Below are 20541 nucleotides of genomic sequence, written 5' to 3' on the forward strand. Positions count from 1 at the left end.
GCATATTGAACCATTCTTTCATTTTGTGTGTGTGTGGTTTTTTTTGTCTTTTGTGCTCCACATCTTCATTTACACCACTGAATATTTGATAATCAATTATTTGTATCCCGTCGCTCTTACTACACACAAATATTTTCCTACTTTCTCGATATTCCTTTTAATACTTGCAGTCATAGTTGTTACCACAACTTTATGATCACTGATAACTTCCTCTATGTTAAATGATTTGATATGTTTGGGTCTGTTTATTGCTAGGAGGTCTAAGATATTACCTTCACAAGTTAGTTGTCTAATTATCTGCTTGAGATAATTTTTGGATAAGAAATTCAGAATAATGACACACAAATCCCAGTCTTTGGCACTTGTTTTGATCACATGACTTTCCCAACCTATGTCTGGCAATACACCCCTGTCTCCAACCCTTATCTCATGGCTCATATCCCTGCAATAGATCTAGATGCAAAATCTGTCCCATAAATCCCCCCACAAATACTTACTCCAGTCCAGTCACTGGCATCTCCCCTCCCATCAAAGGCAGGCTGTCTGTGAAACCACCCACATGATCTACATACTGAGTGCAACCACTCTGCTGCTTTCTATATGATCATGACTACTAAAAAGCTGTCCGTCCATAGGAATTGCCAATGACAAACTGTGGCCAAGAGACAGCTGGCCCCTCGTTGCTGAATATGCTGCCCAACATGGAGTACTTCACTACATTGGCTGCTTCACAGTCTGCAACATCTGAATCCTTTCTATCAACACCAGCTTTCCAAAATTGTCCAGTTGGGAACTCTCCCTGCTATACATGCTTTGTTCCCAAAAGCCCCCTGGCCTCAACCTTTACTAAGCCCCATCTGCCAATTACCAAACTTCTTTCCTGTGCCCATTCCAACACTACAAAGCATTCTAGACTGCCAATGCACCCACTACTCTATTTCTCCTCTTCCTTTCCTGCCCCCCTCCCCCAATCATCTCCACCAGCACTGCCTCCGAACTGCAGCTAGCAGCCCTAACTTGTTCCCACCACATTCTTGCACACTCTCACAAGCTGCATAACACTGTCCCCCACTCCTACTCTCCCATTCTCGCATCATGTGTCCTTAGCCTAACCAACCATACCAGATTGCTGCTCTTGTCAGGGGCAGCTGTAGTCTGCAGTTCGGCCACAGTGGCTAGACTCTGTGGTCAAGTGTGGGCAAGTTGTGGTTGTGTGAATGTGTACTCTATTTCGGAAGAAGGTCATTTGGCTGAAAGCTTAAATGTATAGCAGTATTTTCACTGTTTGTGACCCAACATCTCTTTCTTTACACAAATAGTTGTTATTTCATCCAGAACTTTCCACTGTTTGACTCTTCCAATTGGCTTTTCTCCCATGCCACAACCCAGTGCTGTTTTCCTTTGTTAATATTCTGTAATGCAGTACATTAGTCACTGCCTGTATTTTCTTTCTCTTTTTCGCTGTGCTTTGTCAGTCACCTTCCAAGCTATGCAAACTCCAACTTGCAAGCCACACTGTATCAAAACTCTTGTCCACAAACAAAACATGATAATGTGACCGTGCAGACTGTTCGTGCAGCATATCATGTCCCACATTACTCCCACAGATATATATACCGCTAGCCATTCAAAATGATCACACTTCTTCCCTAACTCTCATGTAGTTTGTATGTTGTATCACCATACCTTCCTGTGCCGCACAAACTTGTTGACCATCAACCTTACCGACAACCACATCTGACTGGCTGACTCACCTTCCCCCCCCCTCTTAGCCCAGCTTGCACCAACTAACTTTACCTAATCCATTTTCACCTGCTGCTCTTCACACTTACACACTCTTACCTGCATCCCACTATTTTTGTCTTTTGATCTATTTTTCTATTTGATCTCATGGTGTTTATGTCGATTGTTGTTCGTTTTCATCCTTCACTATCAGCCCTACTCCCTCAGGTTTCATCTGTTTCCCACAACTTCACCCATTATGTACTTTTTATGGGTTTTTTACATGTATTTTTACATGTTCCTTATGCTCCACTATGAATCACTGCTGCACCAAAACAGGAAAGTTTCCCTATCCCCAGTTGTAACCCAGTTACACATACTGTTTCTGCATTATTGTCTAGCTCATTGAAACCTCCAAATGGCCTGACCATCAAATTACACATCTCTGGCTACAGCCCCCTTTCCACAATGACTTCTATCTTTTCAAGTCATGCCAGTCCAGGTGAAGGTAGTGCTTATGTGAAGGAAAGGAATATACAATATTGTGGTTCCAGCTAAAGAGGTCTCAAGTACCAGGTAGGCCTTGACTGTCATTTAGCACTTATTATAAGGCTTGGAATCATCATAAATAATGTTCAAGTATTTTAATGTGTTTAATTTATTATTGAAAATAATTTTGTATTGAGAAAAATAATTGTTCTGATTATGAGATTACAGTTAACTATTTGCATGGGACCATATACTTATCTGCAAAGATCTAGGTATGTTGATTTAAAGTGTTTATTATACGTACTGTTCCACTCTTTCAGGTTTCCTGTAAATGTCAATTTAAATGCAGACCACTTTCATATGACCAGAAACTTAAGTTGTTTCATCTACATCTACATATATACTCCGCTAGCCACCAAGCAGTGTGCGGCGGAGGGCACAATTTGCGCCAAGGTCATATTCCCCCCTCTGTCCCATTCGCAGATCATGCGAGGGAAAAATGACTGACTGAACGCCTCAGTATGAGCTCTAATTTCTCTTATCTTTGAATGGTGATCATTGTGCGATTTGAAAGTTTGTGGCAATAATATATGCTCTACAACCATGGTGAAGATCGGATTTTGGAATTTAGTGAACAGTCCCTTCCGTTTAGCACGTCATCTATTTGCAAGTGTGTCCCACTTCAAACTTTCTATTAGATTTGTAATGCTCTCGCAATGGCTAAATGTACCAGTTACGAATCTTGCCACTCTTCTTTGGACCTCCTGAATCTCTTGAACCAGATCCAACTGGTAACGGTCCCATCCAGACGAACAATACTCTAAGACTGGACGAACTAACATGTTGTAAGCAATTTTCTTTGCTGAAGGACTGCATCGCTTCAGGATTCTACCAATAAACCGAAACCTAGAGTTTGCCTTGCCCGTTACTTGTGTAATCTGATCATCCCATGAATAATCACACCCAGATACGTGACGGATGTTACCGCTTCCAAAGACTGGGCATTTATTTTGTACTCTTACATTAATGGGGATTTTCACTTTGTTATACGCAGTAGGTTACACTTACTAATATTGAGAGATAACTGCCAGTCATTACACCACACATTTATTTTCTGCAAATCCTCATTGATTTGTTCACAACTTTCGTGTGATATTACTTTCCCGTAGACTACAGCTGCTGCCAATACCATCAACCAGATTGTTTATGTAAATCATAAAAAGCAGCGGACCTATTACTCTGCCCTGGGGCACACCTGAATTTACGCTTCTTTCTGTTGCAGTCATCCCATTCAGGACGACATACTTATCTATGTCTGTTAGAAAACTTTCTATCCAACTGCATATGTCATCGGATAGACCGTAAGCATGCACTATTTGGAGCAAGTGACAGTGCGGAACTGGTATGAATGCCTTTCCGTTGAGAAATATGGCATCAACCTGGAAGCCGGTATCTACAGCCTGTTGTATATCATGTACAAAGAGGGCCAGCTGTGTCTCACATGACCGCTGTTTCCTCAAACCGTGCTGGTTTCTCCAGATGAGCTTCACAGAGTCTAGAAAGGTCATTATGTCTGAACAAAAAATATGTTCCATGGTTCTACAACAAATCAATGTCAGTGAAATTGGCTGGTAATTATGTGCATCCGATTTTCTACCCTTTTTATAGACTGCTATGACCTGGGCCTTCTTCCATTTCTGTGGAACTTTCTGCTGTTCCAATGATCTCTGATAGATGATGGATAAGAATGGTGCTATATTTGTAGCATAGTCAACATATAATATTACGGGGATACCGTCTGGGCCAGATGACTTCCTGGCATCTAAGGATCTTAACTGTTTTACAATCCCAGATATACTAAACACTATGCAGCCATCCTTGCGTTTGTTCAATAATTAAAAGGAAGAATGGTGCTGCAGACCTGTACTGTAAACGAGTTTTTGAAAGCTAGGTTTAGAATTTCGGGCTTCTGTTTATCATCATCTGTTACATTGCCCACACTGTCAGCAAGAGAAGGTATTGAATTATTTGTAGTGTTCATAGATTTTCCATACGACCAAAATTTTTTGGGGTTATTTTTAGAATCGATAGATAAAATATTGCTGTCAAATTTGTTAAAAGAATCTGTCATTGACCTTTTGACAGCTGCTTTCATTTCGCATAATTTCTGTTTGTCAGAGGGGCAGTGACTATGTTTAAAACAACTGTGCAAAATTCTCTGCTTTCTCAGCAACTTCCTAATATGTTTGTTGTACCAAGGTGGATCCTTTCCCTCCCCTATATTTTTGCTGTAATGATTTGTGCTCACTAAAAGGTACCTAAATACCTGTGCAATGTCTCATCTCTCACATGAGTGTTTCCAAAGTGAAGAGGTGAAGATCAAAGGTAAGTAATGATAATAATGTAACTGCTCAGTTGTCTACTGAGAAAGGTGCTGAACAAACAATAATAGCAAAGAAGAAAGAAGTAACTGTGCTACACATTGCCTGGTGGTGAGGGAGATGTTATACGAGAATGCAAAGCAACATTTTGTGAGGTTCTCAGTCAGACCAAATGAATAGTTCAGACATTAACATAGCTGAAGCACAGTGGTGAGGTTGTCTATGAAGAAAAGTGATGGAATATGACAAAAAACCCGAAGTATAAAGAAGAAGATGAAAAACTGGCTGTTGATCAATGTTAACCAAGGCAAAAAAGCCACTATTCGAGTGAACTGAGGTGTGATCCCATTAATAAAGACAATAAAACTGCAGCTAGATTCCATTACCAAAAAAGCAAAGAAAGCTAAGGATTCTGTGAAAGCTGACAAAGTTCAGAGTCAAGGGGCTAACTTGGAAGTATGTACAGCTGGAATTGATTTACAAAAAGTGATTTCTCTTCCTTCATTGAGGCACAGTGAAATGCATTATTTACGGCAGCTCTCTCTCAAATTACAACTTGCTTTGCATTCACGTTGGTGATAATCAAACCAGTTACATGTTTCTCTGGCATGAGGCTGCGTGTGTCAGAGGTGAGAATGAAACGTGCGTGTATTGCAAGAAACAGATTTTTATGCATTTAAGTAAACTTCACCAACAAGCATATTTCAAAAGCACAGTGGATTAGACTGGCTGCTGAATAGCTAGGATTCCATCAGCTCTTAATGCAGGGGACTGATGACCTCAGATGTCGAGTCCCGTAGTGCTCAGAGCCATCTTAATGCAATTGAGGAGTTCAAGGAACATTACATCTTGAAGAGGAACATTAAGCCTTCTAATCTTCAACAGGTGCAGCTGGGAACACTACACAGTGAATCTAGCTTATTGGAAGAAATGGAAGGAATTTAACTAAAAGATTCCATTTGTGAAAGAGAAGAATAAGTGGCTTTACTAGAACCTTGCGAATTGAATGAAAATGGGCATTATCCCACTTTTATCATTATTTATGTTAAAGCCAATGCATACAGAATGTTTCATTTTCTTCAAATTTTGTTTTTAAACTTACAAACACAGAACAAAAATTACATACATGAGAAGAAATCTGTATAGTTTTGGTGTTTTTGTAGTGATCCATATAAGTGCTATACACATTTTGTTGATTATCTCTAAATCAGTTTTGTGGCACTTGATACATTATTTATTACTGTCTGATCCATTTTTTACTAACATGCTACAATTATTTTTACTAACACGGTCACTGGAAAGCAGTACATTCTGAAAGGTGAACATAAATAAACAGTGTTGGAAATAGTATCCTGTCAAATACGAGTTCTCTGGATGATATTACTGCAGCAGACACACATTTCATGGTGGCAACAACTGGATGCTATTTGTATGGGGAAAATTCAAAGTGGTGACTGATCATGCAGCTCAGAAATGGTTATTAGTGTTGAGGGGCACTTCTAGATGGCTCACGAGGTGTGTGTGTGTGTGTGTGTGTGTGTGTGTGTGTGTGTGTGTGTGTGTGTAGTTCAGCAAGTTCGATTTTGAAGTTGTGCATAAGCCAGGCAAGAAGCATGGTAACACGGATGGCTTGAGCAGAAAGGCAGTAGTAGTACAGACATGGCCTTACTGAGTGGCCAGCAGCACAAGCTACTCACACCTATTGCAAGCTGTACAAGACCACGTGCTATCGGGGCACAGATGTTGGAAGGCAACAAAGCAGACAGTGACAGAATGGTATTGGTGGAAGGGGAGGGAGGAAGATGTACACCAATATGTAAAGAATTATGTACAGTATGCAGAGCAGACATGAACCACAAGCAAATACCATTACAAATGTTACCATAGGCAATTAAACCATCTGAAATGATACAAATGGATGCCATAGGTCTGACTAACTAGGCTACAGTGGAAAACCGTTTCGTGTTAACTATTACTGACCACTTTTCCCAGTATACGGAAATGATCATCATTATGAATGAGCAAGCAGCTACGTTGATGCACACCATGGTCAGTAAATTCTTGCTCCTGGCCAAGTCATAGACTTCCTTCACTCGGGAGCTGGGTGTTAGTTGTCCTTATGCTTGTATAGTCGTAACTGACAAGGAAATCATCTCCAATACGTGCTGTATCATCTGCCCATTATTCCGATGGCTGAATGCGCACAACCCAAAAGTAAAAAATTTGGCATGTCTTAAAATGGTAATCATGGACCAAGGGACAAATTTCATGTCAATTGCTAAAGGTCCAGAAATTAAGAACTAGTCTCCTGCAAACTACTGGTAGAACAGAATACTATTAGTAAGATGCTGAGTTACTACATAAACTCTCACCATAATTACTGATATCATGCTTGTGACCGGTTGCGGCAATTTAAAACTCGAATGTTCACTCTGGTACTAGACTATGCCTTTATGAGGTGGTGTATGGGAGAAGGATGCCTTCATCACTTGATGTCATCATACCAAACATTAGTAGGGAAGGCAAGCCATTTCACCAATACACTATGGGAGGCACATGCTGAAAACAAATACTAAAGGCCTGGAACAGCAAGGGGTAGTGTACAGAGAAATTACCACAGTATGTGGTAGGGCAATGGGTAATGCTGTCAGGTCCTTATACCCTTGAGAGTAAAACAAAAAAAGGGTGTGACAATGTACCAGAAACTGTACCATGGGACACACGTATCACCACCAGTCAACGTCAAGCTTCATTTCCTAACTAGAACAAAGGTAGTTCATGTTGGAAGTCTATTACCATTTCATGGCACTCCAGATTCATTGCTACTAGAATCAGCACGCACAGCAAAGTAAGAGGAGGAAAGAAATAAGGAGAAGGGTGATCATGAAGATGATGTGCATATGGGTTAAGGCCAAGAAAATAAGGAGTGATATTGCGCACATTTTGTGTTATGTTGTATTGCAATTATGAAATTAGGTAACATTAAGGTTATTGAAGGGCAACATTTGGTTGTGGAAAGGATTTTGGTAATGAGTTGTATGTGCCACAATTATTGCAATTTTATGTCTAAGATTTATAATCAATGTATGTGTGAGAAGTACGCCAAGTGAGAGCAGACCTTTCAGGAGGAGGGAAGGAGAGTATAGCTTCCTGTTTCCAGGTTGCTGTATGCTCAGAATAAGGATGGAGGCCATCCAACCATGGCACTGCTTTGCCTCTTCATCGAAGGTGGAGTGGGAGTACTGTGAGATCAACAAATGGAAAGTAGTGTGCCTTTTACCAGGCAAGAGGGCATGTTTCTTACAAGCCTTTGATGGTTGCTGAGATTAAGTGCTCTCAGGTTACAGGAAGAAGCAGAGAGCTAATGATTATTCAGAGAAGTGTGGGAATAATTCAAGATATTGCATAGGCCCTATGAACAATTTCAAGAGCAAATGCTGCAGGCAATAGGCGTGTTGTCACATACTTTGCGATGATGCAAGAGGGGTCAGTTAAACGGTGGGGATGGGAGGGGGGGGGGATTATTGAAAACTATACTCAGAATGTGGCTGACAATGACAATGATATCATATCAGGAACCTTGGGAAGAGTGAGGTAGGTGGTAAAAGGTAACAAGGAAGTGGCAGTGGTAAACTGCTACGAACCAGAGAGACTTGCAGGGGCAAAGTGATTGGAACTGCATGGAAGTGGGGTATTAATTAATGGGATGGTGTGTGACAACTGAACCAACACTTCAACTGTCAGCCACTTTTACAGGGATTACCAGATCAAATGTACCACATCCATAGCTGTAATAGCCAGACAAACTGCTAGGACTGTTCCCAATACAAAATTTGACCTACCTCAATAAGAAGTTGAAACAAGATCCTGTTCCTTCCCCAAACAATCTTGCAGTGACCCAAGAAGGGTGTATATTTATGTGCTCTGGCCTGTGTAGCAGACTCAGGAAAAACATTGTACTGTTGTGACCTGGAGTGTCACCAAAACCAACATTATAGTACCTATGACTCTGTTATGTACAGCCCTCATCTGCCTTAAGTGGAAAGTTGATCACCCAAGCCCCCAACCCCCTTCCCCCCCCCCCCCCCTCTCCCACTGTGCAGATCTCAATGGAAAGGATCCCAGATTGAGCAACATGGCACACCGAGAGTAGAGATGAAAAGTGATAAATTGTTATGGGCATGTACAAAATAATACAATTAGTGATAATGTATACATTTCCCAGCATTTAAGATAGTGTAAAATACTGAAGAGCAGGTCAGTGAGTTTTTGAGAGATGTGGGAGACGTTAAGACACATGGAGAGATTCCATGAAGGCATGTCTAGCGTAAGGTGAGAATAGCAGTTTTAAACTGTACTGTAAAATTTTATGAGGAACTGCCTGCCTGTTGAAAGTGAGAGAAGAAAATATAACCCACAAGTGTATGGGATAAATTATGAGAACTAAGGAGCCAGGGTGCTACAACCTATAGAATAAATCTGCACCATCGAGACCTTGTGGTCCAAGCCTCCTAGTATATAAGAAGGAAAACTGGAAATAATGTACACTACTGTCCGTGTAAGCTGAGTTCTGTTGCAGATTAGTCCAGGATAGGAACCCGGGGGCCATGTATTCCAAGGAGAGAGGTAATGTGGCACTGCACTAGTTTTTGGGGATTACTGCACAAGCTACGAGCTCAGCCGCAGCAGCTGGCAAAACCACATGCAGTTGGTGAGCATCAATGTGTCGGAACACCAGTTGCAGCAAAGGGGCTGTTTGTAGATTGCAAGATGGGCCAGGCTGAGGACCATTAATTGTGGCAATGCAGCAGAATGAAGGGGCTCTTGCAGGATGGGTTAAGCAGTTGCTTCACTGCGTGCTCACAGAGCTGTCCTTCCGAATTTGGCTGAAAGCCATGCAACAGTACAAGAAACAAGCTGGTAGCCAATACAAATAACTGTCAATTCCAGCACAGCCATCTGCAGTCTGGCAGCACCTACTGTGGTAAGAGGGTATGCCATGTGTCGGAAAGATGAGCTATAGCAAGTAGCCCGCAAGAGAGTGGGTCTTTGTCACCATCACTCCATCTTACAGCACCGAGTCCACCTTCCCACACTCCGTGCCTCTCCACTGATAGGCCCCTCCAGCAACAGCCTGCATCCTGCATTGAAGGGCAGCATGTCAACACCTGGGCAGTACAGACGTTTGCCCTCTTACACTGGTGTGGACACACTGATGTCATGCACCGACACTCATATGTCGAGATCCACTACCAGAGGCTGCCTACCCTTGTGAGTATTCTGAGTCTTCCACACTGCGGGTGCCTACTGTCAACGGAGACTCCATGCTAAATGGGGACTGCATCACTGAGCAGCTTTCTGTGTGTCAGCATTCCTGGGCACCGATGTCACTATCGGCCTACTGGCTATCTAATTCTGGCTGCTTGCAGAAATGCTATGAGTATAGTAGCATGAGGTCCAATAAATTATTTGACTCCTGATGTTTGCATGAGCTGTTATTGGCTCACCATGTCTTCACTTCAAAATTAAAACATGGAAAAATTTCAAATAAAATGGAAAACATGGTCAGTTGGACAAAGCACTATGTAAAATGATAGAAAAATGCTTCCAGTGGAGATTCACTTTGTAATTCAAGCTACAAATAGCACATATGTCCTCAGATAAGACATTATTCTGCAATGTAAACAAACATCCTCACAGCATCCTAAAACAAGAGAAAGTATAATGCAACAGCACGCTGTTGGAATATGTGGTACAATGTTATTGGGTGATACAGAGAGCAAAGAGGAACTTATTCACTCATAATATGTCTGCTCTATAGATGCTTGTGTCTTTTAAGTACACACTGTCATGAGATGGTCAAGCTTCACAAATATTAATGTATGAGTAAGAGCATCAGCAATAGTAAATATGTTATTGATGAAGTACATAACAAATTTTAGCTGAATATGGAGGTGCAGGGCTCAACGGTGCAGTTACTGGTGTTGTATAGTAGGAGTCTGTATTGAAGTACAGGAAAATATTACCTTTCGACTGATTATTTAAAAACAAAACATTATCAACTGCAATAAACACAAAATTATTCTGCAACCAGAGAATTTTGAATTATTATAAAGTTTTTCTGCCACTCCCCACCCCCCCTTCCCCACCCCTCATGCTTTTTCTTTTGTATGCAGGATGTACTGTACACAATTAAGGCACGAATACGTCGAATGTTACAAATAACAAGATCGAGAATATTACAAATGCAGAAAGTGGAGTGGTAAATAAGTAACATAAGCAACTATGTTCATACTTGCCTACTGCTTTGGATTTGCTCTTAACGTCTTCAGAGACATCAGATGTTCTAAGAACTAATCCCAGAGTTCCATCATCGACAACGTGAATCTGGCTGTCGTCTGGCAAAGGCGAAAACGCTTTTTGCGGCGATTTAAATCCATGTTCACTGCACTGAACTTTAAAGTATTCCGACAGCAAAGCAAAAAGCAACGTAAAAACAAATACTGACATGAATATGAAATATATACAAAATTTATTCATGTCAGTGGAAAACAAACAAGATGACTGCACTCTATTAAAAAGAGATTTGTAAACTGTAACGCGCTGAATATAGGAATTCATTTTGTACTCTAAGCACTGGGGGCATTTACTGAACGACAGTATATTAAAACATTACAATCTTATCACTTGAAAACAGTTGGGGCTGTTGGTCATGTGGCAGGCACCCATCGTTTCTTTTCATAGCAAACAACAGCTGTCAGAAACGATGTAAAATTACACATCCTACCACAACAACAACCACTTCTCGTACGTCAAGCTCTCGGAACATGCGGTGCAATGCTATTGGGTGATACAGAGCAAAGACGTACTTATTCACGTATATCTCTGCTTTACAGATGTTAATTGTCAGAGAGAAGGGAACGCGTACCACTGTGACGCGTATCTAATGTAGTTTGTATACTCTAAGTGTATATTTGTTATTGTAATTGTCAGTGGAATGGATCATCCCCGAATTAGGTAAACAAACGTTCTTCGGTGACGGGATATTGCAGTAGTTGTCTTTAATATGGTGTTGTGTAAAAGGTTATGTGTTTAGTATTCGATCTTCGCTATTATAAATAATAGTGGTAAGGAAAAAAAAGAAAGAAAACAGTGTATCACAAACTAATAATATTTCAATTGTCATGTGTATGTTCGTGGGTAGAAATTAGTTATTGTTTTACATTGACATTCACTTGAGGTGCCACTAGAAAATGTTTAGTATGAATGTTTATCCCGTACGACAAGCTGAACGAATAAATAAAATTTCGTCCGGTTCGGAGCGTGGTGTGAGTTTTGCATCTTGGTGACATCGGCATCAGTGACGTTTCGTAGTATCGAAGCCTTAGTAACCGTCAGGCTACGTGTTATACAAGTTTGCACAAGAAATGTACTGTATGAACTGGTAGATATATCACTCTCTCCAACAGATCTTATCGCTTAATGATTTAGGAAAATACATCGTCTAAAATTTTGAGAAAAGGGAGAAACTCCTGCGTCACTGAGGCTGAGAGTGCAGACGGAAAACTGTGCTATAACTGTTTAAACTTGCAATCTAAATAAAGCATACAAGTGGAGGCATAGATCCTCATTTATAACACCTCCAATACAACCAGCGTCTCTATACCTTTCACACTTTCAGTCCAAATTCTGTAATCGTTTGATGATGATTTATTCTTGACAATGACTACAGCATTAGCGAGCATCTGTTATACGGTATAAGAATTTGTTCTGCTGTAACTTGGTGCTGGTCTGTGTTTTTCTGTAGTACAGTGATTTCTGGTATCGATATATTTTGTTAATCCATTGTAAAAATTTGTTTTGGATAACTCAGTCACACATTTGTTGCGGCCAGAGTACCCCTTGATATGCTAAAGTCAGGGACATATATTCAGCTACAGCAGCTGGTAGAGCTACCATGAGCTGTTTTTTAGTTGCTCTAAGAAATTGCACCTCCTTGTGATTTAAACAGGAGTCAAGTGGTTCCAGAATGAAACTTTCACTCTGCAGCAGAGTGTGCCGAGTTTGTGTATCCATCCGGTACACTCTCGCCTTTCACAGGCAAGTTCTCTACTGACTGAGCTACCCAAGCATGACTCATACCCATCCTCATAGCTTTAATTCCGCCAGTACCTTGTCTCCTACCTTCAAAACTGCACAGAAACTCTCCTGCGAAACTTGCTGCACTAGCACGATATTGCTGAGACATGGCTTTGCCACAGCCTAGGGGATGTTTCCAGAATGAAACTTTCCCTCTGCAGCAGATTGTGCACTGGTACGAAACTTCCTGGTAGATTAAAACTATGTGCGGGACTTAGACCCGAACTTGGGACCCTCACCTTTCACAGGCACACACCTTTAATATACCAGGCAGTTTTATATCAGCTCACACTCCACTGCAGAGTGAAAGTTTCATTCTGGAAACATCCCCCAGGCTGTGGCAAAGCCATGGCTCCACAGTATCTTTTCTTCCTGAAGTGCTAGATCTGCAAGTTTTGCAGGAAAGCTCCTGTGAAATTTGGAAGGTAGGAGACAAGGTACTGGCAGAATTAAAGCTGTGAGGATGGGGCATGAGTCATGCTTGGGTAGCTCAGTCGGTAGAGCACTTACCCATGAAAGGCGAGGGTCCGAATTCGAATCTCTGTCCGGCTTATGGTTTTAATCCACCAGGAAGTTTCAAGAATCCAGTGGTTGATATTTTTGTCCTCTGTACCTCCTGCGCAGTGTGCACACTGTACCCAGTAGTGATGTGATTCTCCTCCCTAGAAAATTATGGTTTCAAGTCCTCAGTTCCTTTCAAGTTTAGGACTTATTTGGCCTGCAAGCTCAGATGTTGAGCACACTTGTACATTCATTAAACCACTTACACCTTCTCTGTGGGGAATATTTCTAATGGCTGCTCTCTCTAGCTTCTCTGTAGGGAATATTCCTAATGGCTGTCTCTCTTTGTTTGCCTTAGGGATCATTTTATGTGTAAGTTTTGCATTGTTGTCCGGAAGTGTCAGCATTGAATTGGAATCCCTCCTGTTGTTCTTATCTGAGATGTGCTCTGTATGACAAGATTGATCCATCAATAATACTCCACTTTACAACCTGAAGCTGCTGTTAAGTTATCTCTCTCAGTTTAAATTATTCTATGAGTTTCTTTTTGGACCTTTTCTTCTCTAGTGGGCTATTACTAAAAATCACTGTGCCGTTGCATAGTTACAGTCTAGAGTGTGGAAATTATTTTCAATACATACTGTTGTACTGATGTGCTGTTCTCCAGTCAAAATGTTACAAGCATTCTCAACAAATGAATTCTGTTATAAAGTGGCGAATCTTCATATGCCTGATTTAATTTGTGCCAGCCTTCTTTTGCAGGTGTTGTGATTATTTTGCAATTGTATGGTGGTCTCCAAGTGCACATAAATTGCTGAATCAGCTGACAGTATTATTCTTCTCTAGCACAACGAACTTTCATCTCATGTGTAGTTTCGTTCTAGATGCATTCCCATAACTTCCTTACAATATTTCTATAAGTGATATTGAATTTATACTACAGGTGACATTAATTCCATAGTTCCATTGTGGTATCTTGTAACAGATATTTAAAAAAGTCTCAGTAGGGCCTTTAGCATGAATCACATCAAAATATGACATTTTACAAGAAGTTAGTTCCAGTAGCTGCTCTCCATGCTACTCTGACCTGTGCAAGCCTCTTCATCTCCAAGTAACTGCTGCAATCTACATCTTTTTGAATCTGCATACTGTATTCACCTTTTGGTCTCCCTCTGAAATTTTTACTCGCCATGCTTCCCTCCAGTACTAAATTGGCGATCCCTTGATGTTTCAGAATGTGTCCTACCAGCCGTTCTCTTCTTCTAGTCAAGTTGTGCCACAAATTTCTTTTCTCCCCAACTCCGTTCAGTACCTCATTAATTATGTGATCTACCCATCTGATCTTCAGCAGTCTTCTGTAGCACCTCATTTCCAAAGATTGTATTCTTTTCCTGTCTAAACTGTTTATTGTCCATGTTTCACTTCTATACATGGCTACACTCTATACAAATACTTTCAGAAAGGACATCCTGATACTTAAATCTATACTTCATATTAACAAATTTCTCTTCTTTAGAAACTTTTTTCTTGCCATTGCCAGTCTACATTTTATATCCTCCCTTCTTCGACCATCATCAGTTATTATGCTTCCCAAATAGCAATACTCATTTACTACTTTAAGTACCTCATTTCCTAATTTAATTCCCTCCCTGATTTGATTCATCTACATTCTGTTACCCTCGTTTTGCTTTTGTTGATGTTCATCTTATTTACTCCTTTCAAGACACTATCCATTCCATTCAACTGCTCTTCCAAGTCCTTTGCTGCCTGTGGCAGAATTCCAATGTCATTGGCAAACCTCAAAGTTTTTATTTCTTCTCTCTGGACTTTAATCCCCACTCCAAATTTTTCTTTTGTTTCCTTTACTGCTTGCTCAATATACAGACTGAATGGCATCGTGGATAGGCTACAACCCTGTCTCACTCCCTTTTCAATTACTGCTTCCCTTTCATGCTCCTCGCCTCTTATAATACCATCTGGTTCCTGTACAAATTGTAAATAAACTTTCCCACCTTGAATTCTACCTCTGCCACCTTTAGGATTTGAAAGAGAGTGTTCCAGTCAACATTGTCAAAAGCTTTCTCCGAGTCTACAAATGCTATAAACGTAGGTTTGTCTTTCCTTAATCTTTCTTCTGAGATAAGCTATAGGTTTATATTGGATTGTGTGTTCCTACATTTCTCTGGAATCCAAACAGATCTTTCCCGATGTTGGCTTCTATCAGCTTTTCCGTTTTTCTGCAAAGAATTTGTGGTAGTATTTTGCAAACATAACTTATTAAACTGTAGCTCGGTGGTAATTTTCGCACCTGTCAGCACCTGGTTTCTTTTAAATTGGAATTATTATATTCTTCTTGATGTCTGAGGGTTTTTTGCCTGTCTCATGCATCTTGCTCACCAAATGGAAGAGTTTTGTGATGGCTGGCTTTCAGAAAGGACATCCTGATACTTATATCTATACTTCACATTAACTATCAGTAATTCTAACGGAATGTTGTTTACTTCAGGGGCCTCGTTTGGGCTTATGTCTTCCAGTGCTGTGTGAAATTCTTCACACATTAACATATCTCCCATCTCATCTTCATCTACATCCCCTTCCATTTCTATAATATTGCTATCAAGAACATCTTTCTTGTATAGACCGTCTGTAGACTCCTTCCATCTTCCTACTTTTCCTCCCTTGCTAAGGGCTAGTTTTCCATCTGAGCTCGTGATATTCATACACGTGATTCTCTTTTCTCCAAAGGTCTCTCAAACTTTCCTGTAGGCAGCATCTATCTTTCCCCTAGTGACATATGCTTCTAAATCATTACATTTGTCCCCTTGCCATTCCTGGTTAGCCATTTTGCACTTGCTGTCAGTCTCATTTTTTAGACGTTTGTATTCCCTGTTTGCCTGCTTCATTTACTGCATTTTTATATCTTCTGTGCCGTGTGGGATTAGCCGAGCGGTCTAAGGTGGTGCAGCCATGGACTGTGCGGCTGATCCCGGCAGAGGTTCGAGACCTCCCTCGGGCATGGGTGTGTGTGTTTGTCCTTAGGATAATTTAAGTTAAGTAGTGTGTAAGCTTAGGGATTGATGACCTTAGCAGTTAAGTCCCATAAGATTTCACACACATTTGAACATTTTTTTATATTTTCTCCTTTCATCAGTTAAATTCAGTCTCTCTTGTGTTACCCAAGAATTTCTACTAGCCCTCATCTTTTTACCTACTAGATTCTCTGCTGCATTTGCTACTTCATCTCCCAAAGCTACCCATTCTTCTTCTACTGTATTTCTTTCCCTGGCTCTTGTCAATCATTCCCTAATCCTCTACAGCCTCTGGTTCTTTCAGTTTATCTTCGTCCCATCTCCTTAAATTCCTGTTGTTTTGCAGTTCCTTCAGTTTTAATCTACAGTTCATAACCAGTAAATTGTGATCAGAGTTCACATCTGCTCCTGGAAATGTCTTACAATTTAAAATCTGGTTCCAATATCTCTGTCTTACCATTATATAATCAGTCTGAAACCTTCCTGTGTCTGGAGGTCTTTTACACGTACACAACCGTCTTTCATGATCCTTAAACCAAGAGTTAGCGATGTCTGAATTATGCTCCATGCAAAATTCTACCATCAGCTTCCTCTTTCATTCCTTTCCCCCAGTCCATATTCACCTACTATGTTTCCTTCTCTTCCTTTTCCTAACATCAAATTCTAGCACAGTTTTTGTTTTGTTTTAGGGAACTACAATATATTACAGGTAGAAGAGGGGCTAAATTCAGTGTAGAATCTGACAAGAATTCCATTGGGGGCCTGGAGCTTTGTTCAATTTTAATGATTTCAGCTGTGTCTCAACACCATTGATACTGTTATGTATTTCCACCTTTTCAGTGGTACAAGGATTAAATTGTGGCTATTCTCCTGGGTTTTCTTTGGTAAAGTATCATTTAAAAATGGAGTTAAGCATTTCAGCTTTAAATTGCTATGCTCAATTTCAGTTCCTGTGTCATTCGCTAGGGACAGGACACTTAACTTTGGTGCCACTAACAGCCTTTACATATGACTAAGATTCTTTTTTTTTTTGGGGGGGGGGGCATTCTGTGAAAGACCATTTGACAATATTCTGCTTCAGCAGTCAATGAAGGCATCACACATTGCTCTCTTGACAGACAAACGTGTTTGATTCACCATCTCTCTATCTATAGCCTCATGTTTTGTTTTACACTTATTATGCAGTAATCTCTTGTTTCTTTAGAAGTTTCTTTACAGCTACTTATACCATGGAGGTTCTCTCCTATTATGAACTGTTCTACTGGGTATGTATCTATCCAGCGTATGGTCAACTATTCTTTTAAACTTATGTTTACTGAGAATTTTGTTGTTGTGTATCCTTGGGACTGGGCCAAAGTTACCTTTGTTTCTGATAAGCGCATCCTGCATATGAGAATTTTCTGTGTTCTATTAATAAAAAAATTTACAAGCCAGTCCAAGTTTTGCAAAGCTTTACACATCATCATTCCTTTCAGATCATTCAACAATACATTTGGTGTAGAACATCTTTTTGAAATTTAAGATTAAATATGAAGGATCTAGAATAGGGTCATTGCCATTACTTACATATTTTGTGGAACAATGTTAGCATTGGTTGGCCTGAGATGCAGTGGAAACTCACGGGAGCATGTCAGTGGCTGGTTGTAAGCAGACAGAGCACCAATTAGTTGAAGTAATTATGTCAAACCGTGACATGAATATAATCATGTAATGAGCAATGTATTTAAAAATCCAACAGTCATAATGCTAATAGTTTACAAGGTTGTCACCAATCATTTTGGGGCACAATGTACACAGCCAAAATTACAGTGCAAAGTGGAGAGACCTATATGTAATCTCTGATCACATACATAATTTCTGATCATTTTTGAACTCTTCAGTAACCATAGCTGAGCTTCTCATGAAATCATCTGTATTTGATTTATCAACTCACAACCAAATTGCCACCAAGCAACCTAACCTAGAACTTGGGCTACACTTACAGAGAAGCCTTTCACTATAACTGATAAAATTCTGTTACCACAACTTATATATCAACAAAAATAATAAATTTTTGAAAATATAAGTAATTGTATAGATAAAAAAACTACTCACCAAGTGGCGGCAGGAGAGTACACACATAAAAGATATTACAGTTTGCTAGCTTTCGGATCCAATGGCTCTTCCTCCTGGCAAAAAGGTTGAAGAGGAAGGAAGAGGGGTGAAAGAAAAGGACTGGTGAAGTTTAGGAAAAGGGGTAGAGTCTGGATAAGTCCCCCAGGGATCAGTGGTGATTTACCAGACAGGATGAGAAGGAAAGACTGATTGATGGGAACCACACTTAACAAGATTTGAAAACCTAAGAGCTTAAAGGTGGAAGATAGGATAATATGCAAGGCAGAGATTACTACTAAAACATCGTACATGAGTTAATAAGAGCGAAAAGATTAGTGCATTGTATGCGATAGACGTAGAAGGGAGACGGCGAAAAATAGATACGACAGAAAATGAAAGAAGTAGAAAACTAAAATGGAGTGAAGAAAGGAATGTTTCTGTGAAGAAATGGTGAGGCCAAAGAAATTAACATAAATTAAGGCCAGGTGGCTGGTGAGAATAAAGGACATGTAGTGTCAGTTCCCACCTGCGGAGTTGGTGGGACATGTGGTGAAACGGGCACTGAGGTCATGACTGTCATGTTGTAGAGCATGCTATGCAAGAGGATATTGTGTGTTGCCAGTATACACCCTTTGCCTATTCATCCTAACTGATAACTTGGTGATAGTCTTGCAGATGTAAAAGGCTGAACAGTGTTTGTGTAACAGCTGGTATATGACACGTGTCATTTCACATGGGGCTCTCCCTTTAATAGTATACGTTTCTCCAGTTACAGTGCAAGTATGGGTGGTGGTAGGAGGGTTTATAAGACAAGTCTTGTAGCAGGGACAGTCACAGGGGTAGGAGCCATAGGGTAGGGAGATGGGTGCAGGAGGAGCATATGGTCTGACAAGAATATTGTGGAGATTGGGAGGGCCACAAAGAGCTATTGTAGGTGTGGCGAGTAAAATCTCAGACAGAATGGATCTCATTTCAGGGCATGATTTTAGGAAGCCCCATGCTTGTCACCATTGATGCCACCTCCCTCTATACTGTATCAGCATTCCTTATGTACATGGTCTGTCTATTTCTGGACATTTCCTCAGTCAGCACCCAGTTGATTCCAAACTTATGACATCCTTCCTGTTCATCTGAATCAGCTTTATACTTACCAGCTACTACTTCATCTTTGAAGGGCAAACAGATCAGAGGTGCAGCCATGGGAATCAGGATGGTTCCTTCCTATGCCAGCCGTTATGTGGATCACTTGGAGAGGGCTTTCCTGGGATCCATAAGCCTTCAGTCCCTGGTTTAGCTTAGATACATTGATAACATCTTTGCATATGGACTCATGGTGTGGCTGATATGTTAAAATTCCTGGAGTCTCTAAATGCATGCTCCCAATTATATTTCATCTGGTCCTATTTTGTATCCCATGCCGCTTTCTTTGATGTTGATCTCATCTTCACCAAAGGTCAGCTACACAGTCCTGTTCACATTAAACCTACTAACAACAGTACTTAAGTTTTGACAGTTGCCATCCTTTGCATATCAAATGTTGCTTCTCATACAGCCCTACTCCCAAGAGGCTCACAACTATTTTGCGAGTACATGCCTGGCTACCATGGGGCCCCAGCCTTTGCAGCATTACTTCCTTTCTGTGTTGCAAGCTTATGCTCCCACTATCCCTTTCTCCCTCTGTCTATCCATCAGGTGGTTTTCTTGGTGCAGAGTCTGCTTGGACCTGGTTTCTGATTTGGGACTCGAGTTTCCACTGTGGCATTTCCTACAACATTTCATTAAATAAATACTTGGTCTCCATTATTGAGTTTGACCTGCCAACAATTTTGAAAATTCGCCAGAGGTGTGAAGTGTGCAGGGAAGTTTGACAAATACGTGTATGTTGCACCTTTGTGTCTTTCCATCTTTACACCCTTCCCTGTAATAAGGTAGTACACCCAAAACCCAGCATGCTAGCCATTCCATTATTGGGGGATGGAGGGGGCGGGGGGGGGGGGGGGGTGTCATGAAGTACCTGGAAGGTGATAGAATCCTCCTGACCATGTGGGGATTACACTGTTAGTGCCTGAGCTGAAGACTCCCCATGTATGCCAAGCAATATATGCCTGTCATGGATGGGGCGTGGGGACTGTGAACAATAGACTACTGGCTACGTAGCCATGGGTGAGGCTGGGTGGTGCACATGG

At 40.8% G+C, this 20541-nt stretch overlaps 2 protein-coding genes across 4 annotated transcripts in view; one reads left to right on the forward strand and one right to left on the reverse strand.

Moving 5' to 3' along the window:
- LOC126481334 (protein adenylyltransferase Fic) overlaps positions 1-11419 on the reverse strand; it is a 102059-nt gene extending 90640 nt beyond the window's left edge. Inside the window, exon 1 of the mRNA XM_050105008.1 lies at positions 10892-11419. Within this exon, the coding sequence (XP_049960965.1) occupies positions 10892-11213 (322 nt within the window). The 5' untranslated portion in view covers positions 11214-11419. The remainder of the gene's footprint in view (positions 1-10891) is intronic.
- A 71-nt stretch (positions 11420-11490) lies between these two features.
- The window catches only part of LOC126481174 (cactin), a 165355-nt gene continuing 156304 nt past the window's right edge, over positions 11491-20541 (forward strand). Inside the window, exon 1 of one of the 3 annotated variants that reach the window (XM_050104744.1) lies at positions 11491-11609. In XM_050104744.1, the coding sequence (XP_049960701.1) occupies positions 11590-11609 (20 nt within the window). In that variant the 5' untranslated portion in view covers positions 11491-11589. The other 2 variants (XM_050104745.1, XM_050104746.1) reach the window with 2 other exon arrangements.

The sequence above is a fragment of the Schistocerca serialis genome, chromosome 5 (assembly GCF_023864345.2).
Source record: "Schistocerca serialis cubense isolate TAMUIC-IGC-003099 chromosome 5, iqSchSeri2.2, whole genome shotgun sequence".
NCBI lineage: Eukaryota > Metazoa > Arthropoda > Insecta > Orthoptera > Acrididae > Schistocerca > Schistocerca serialis.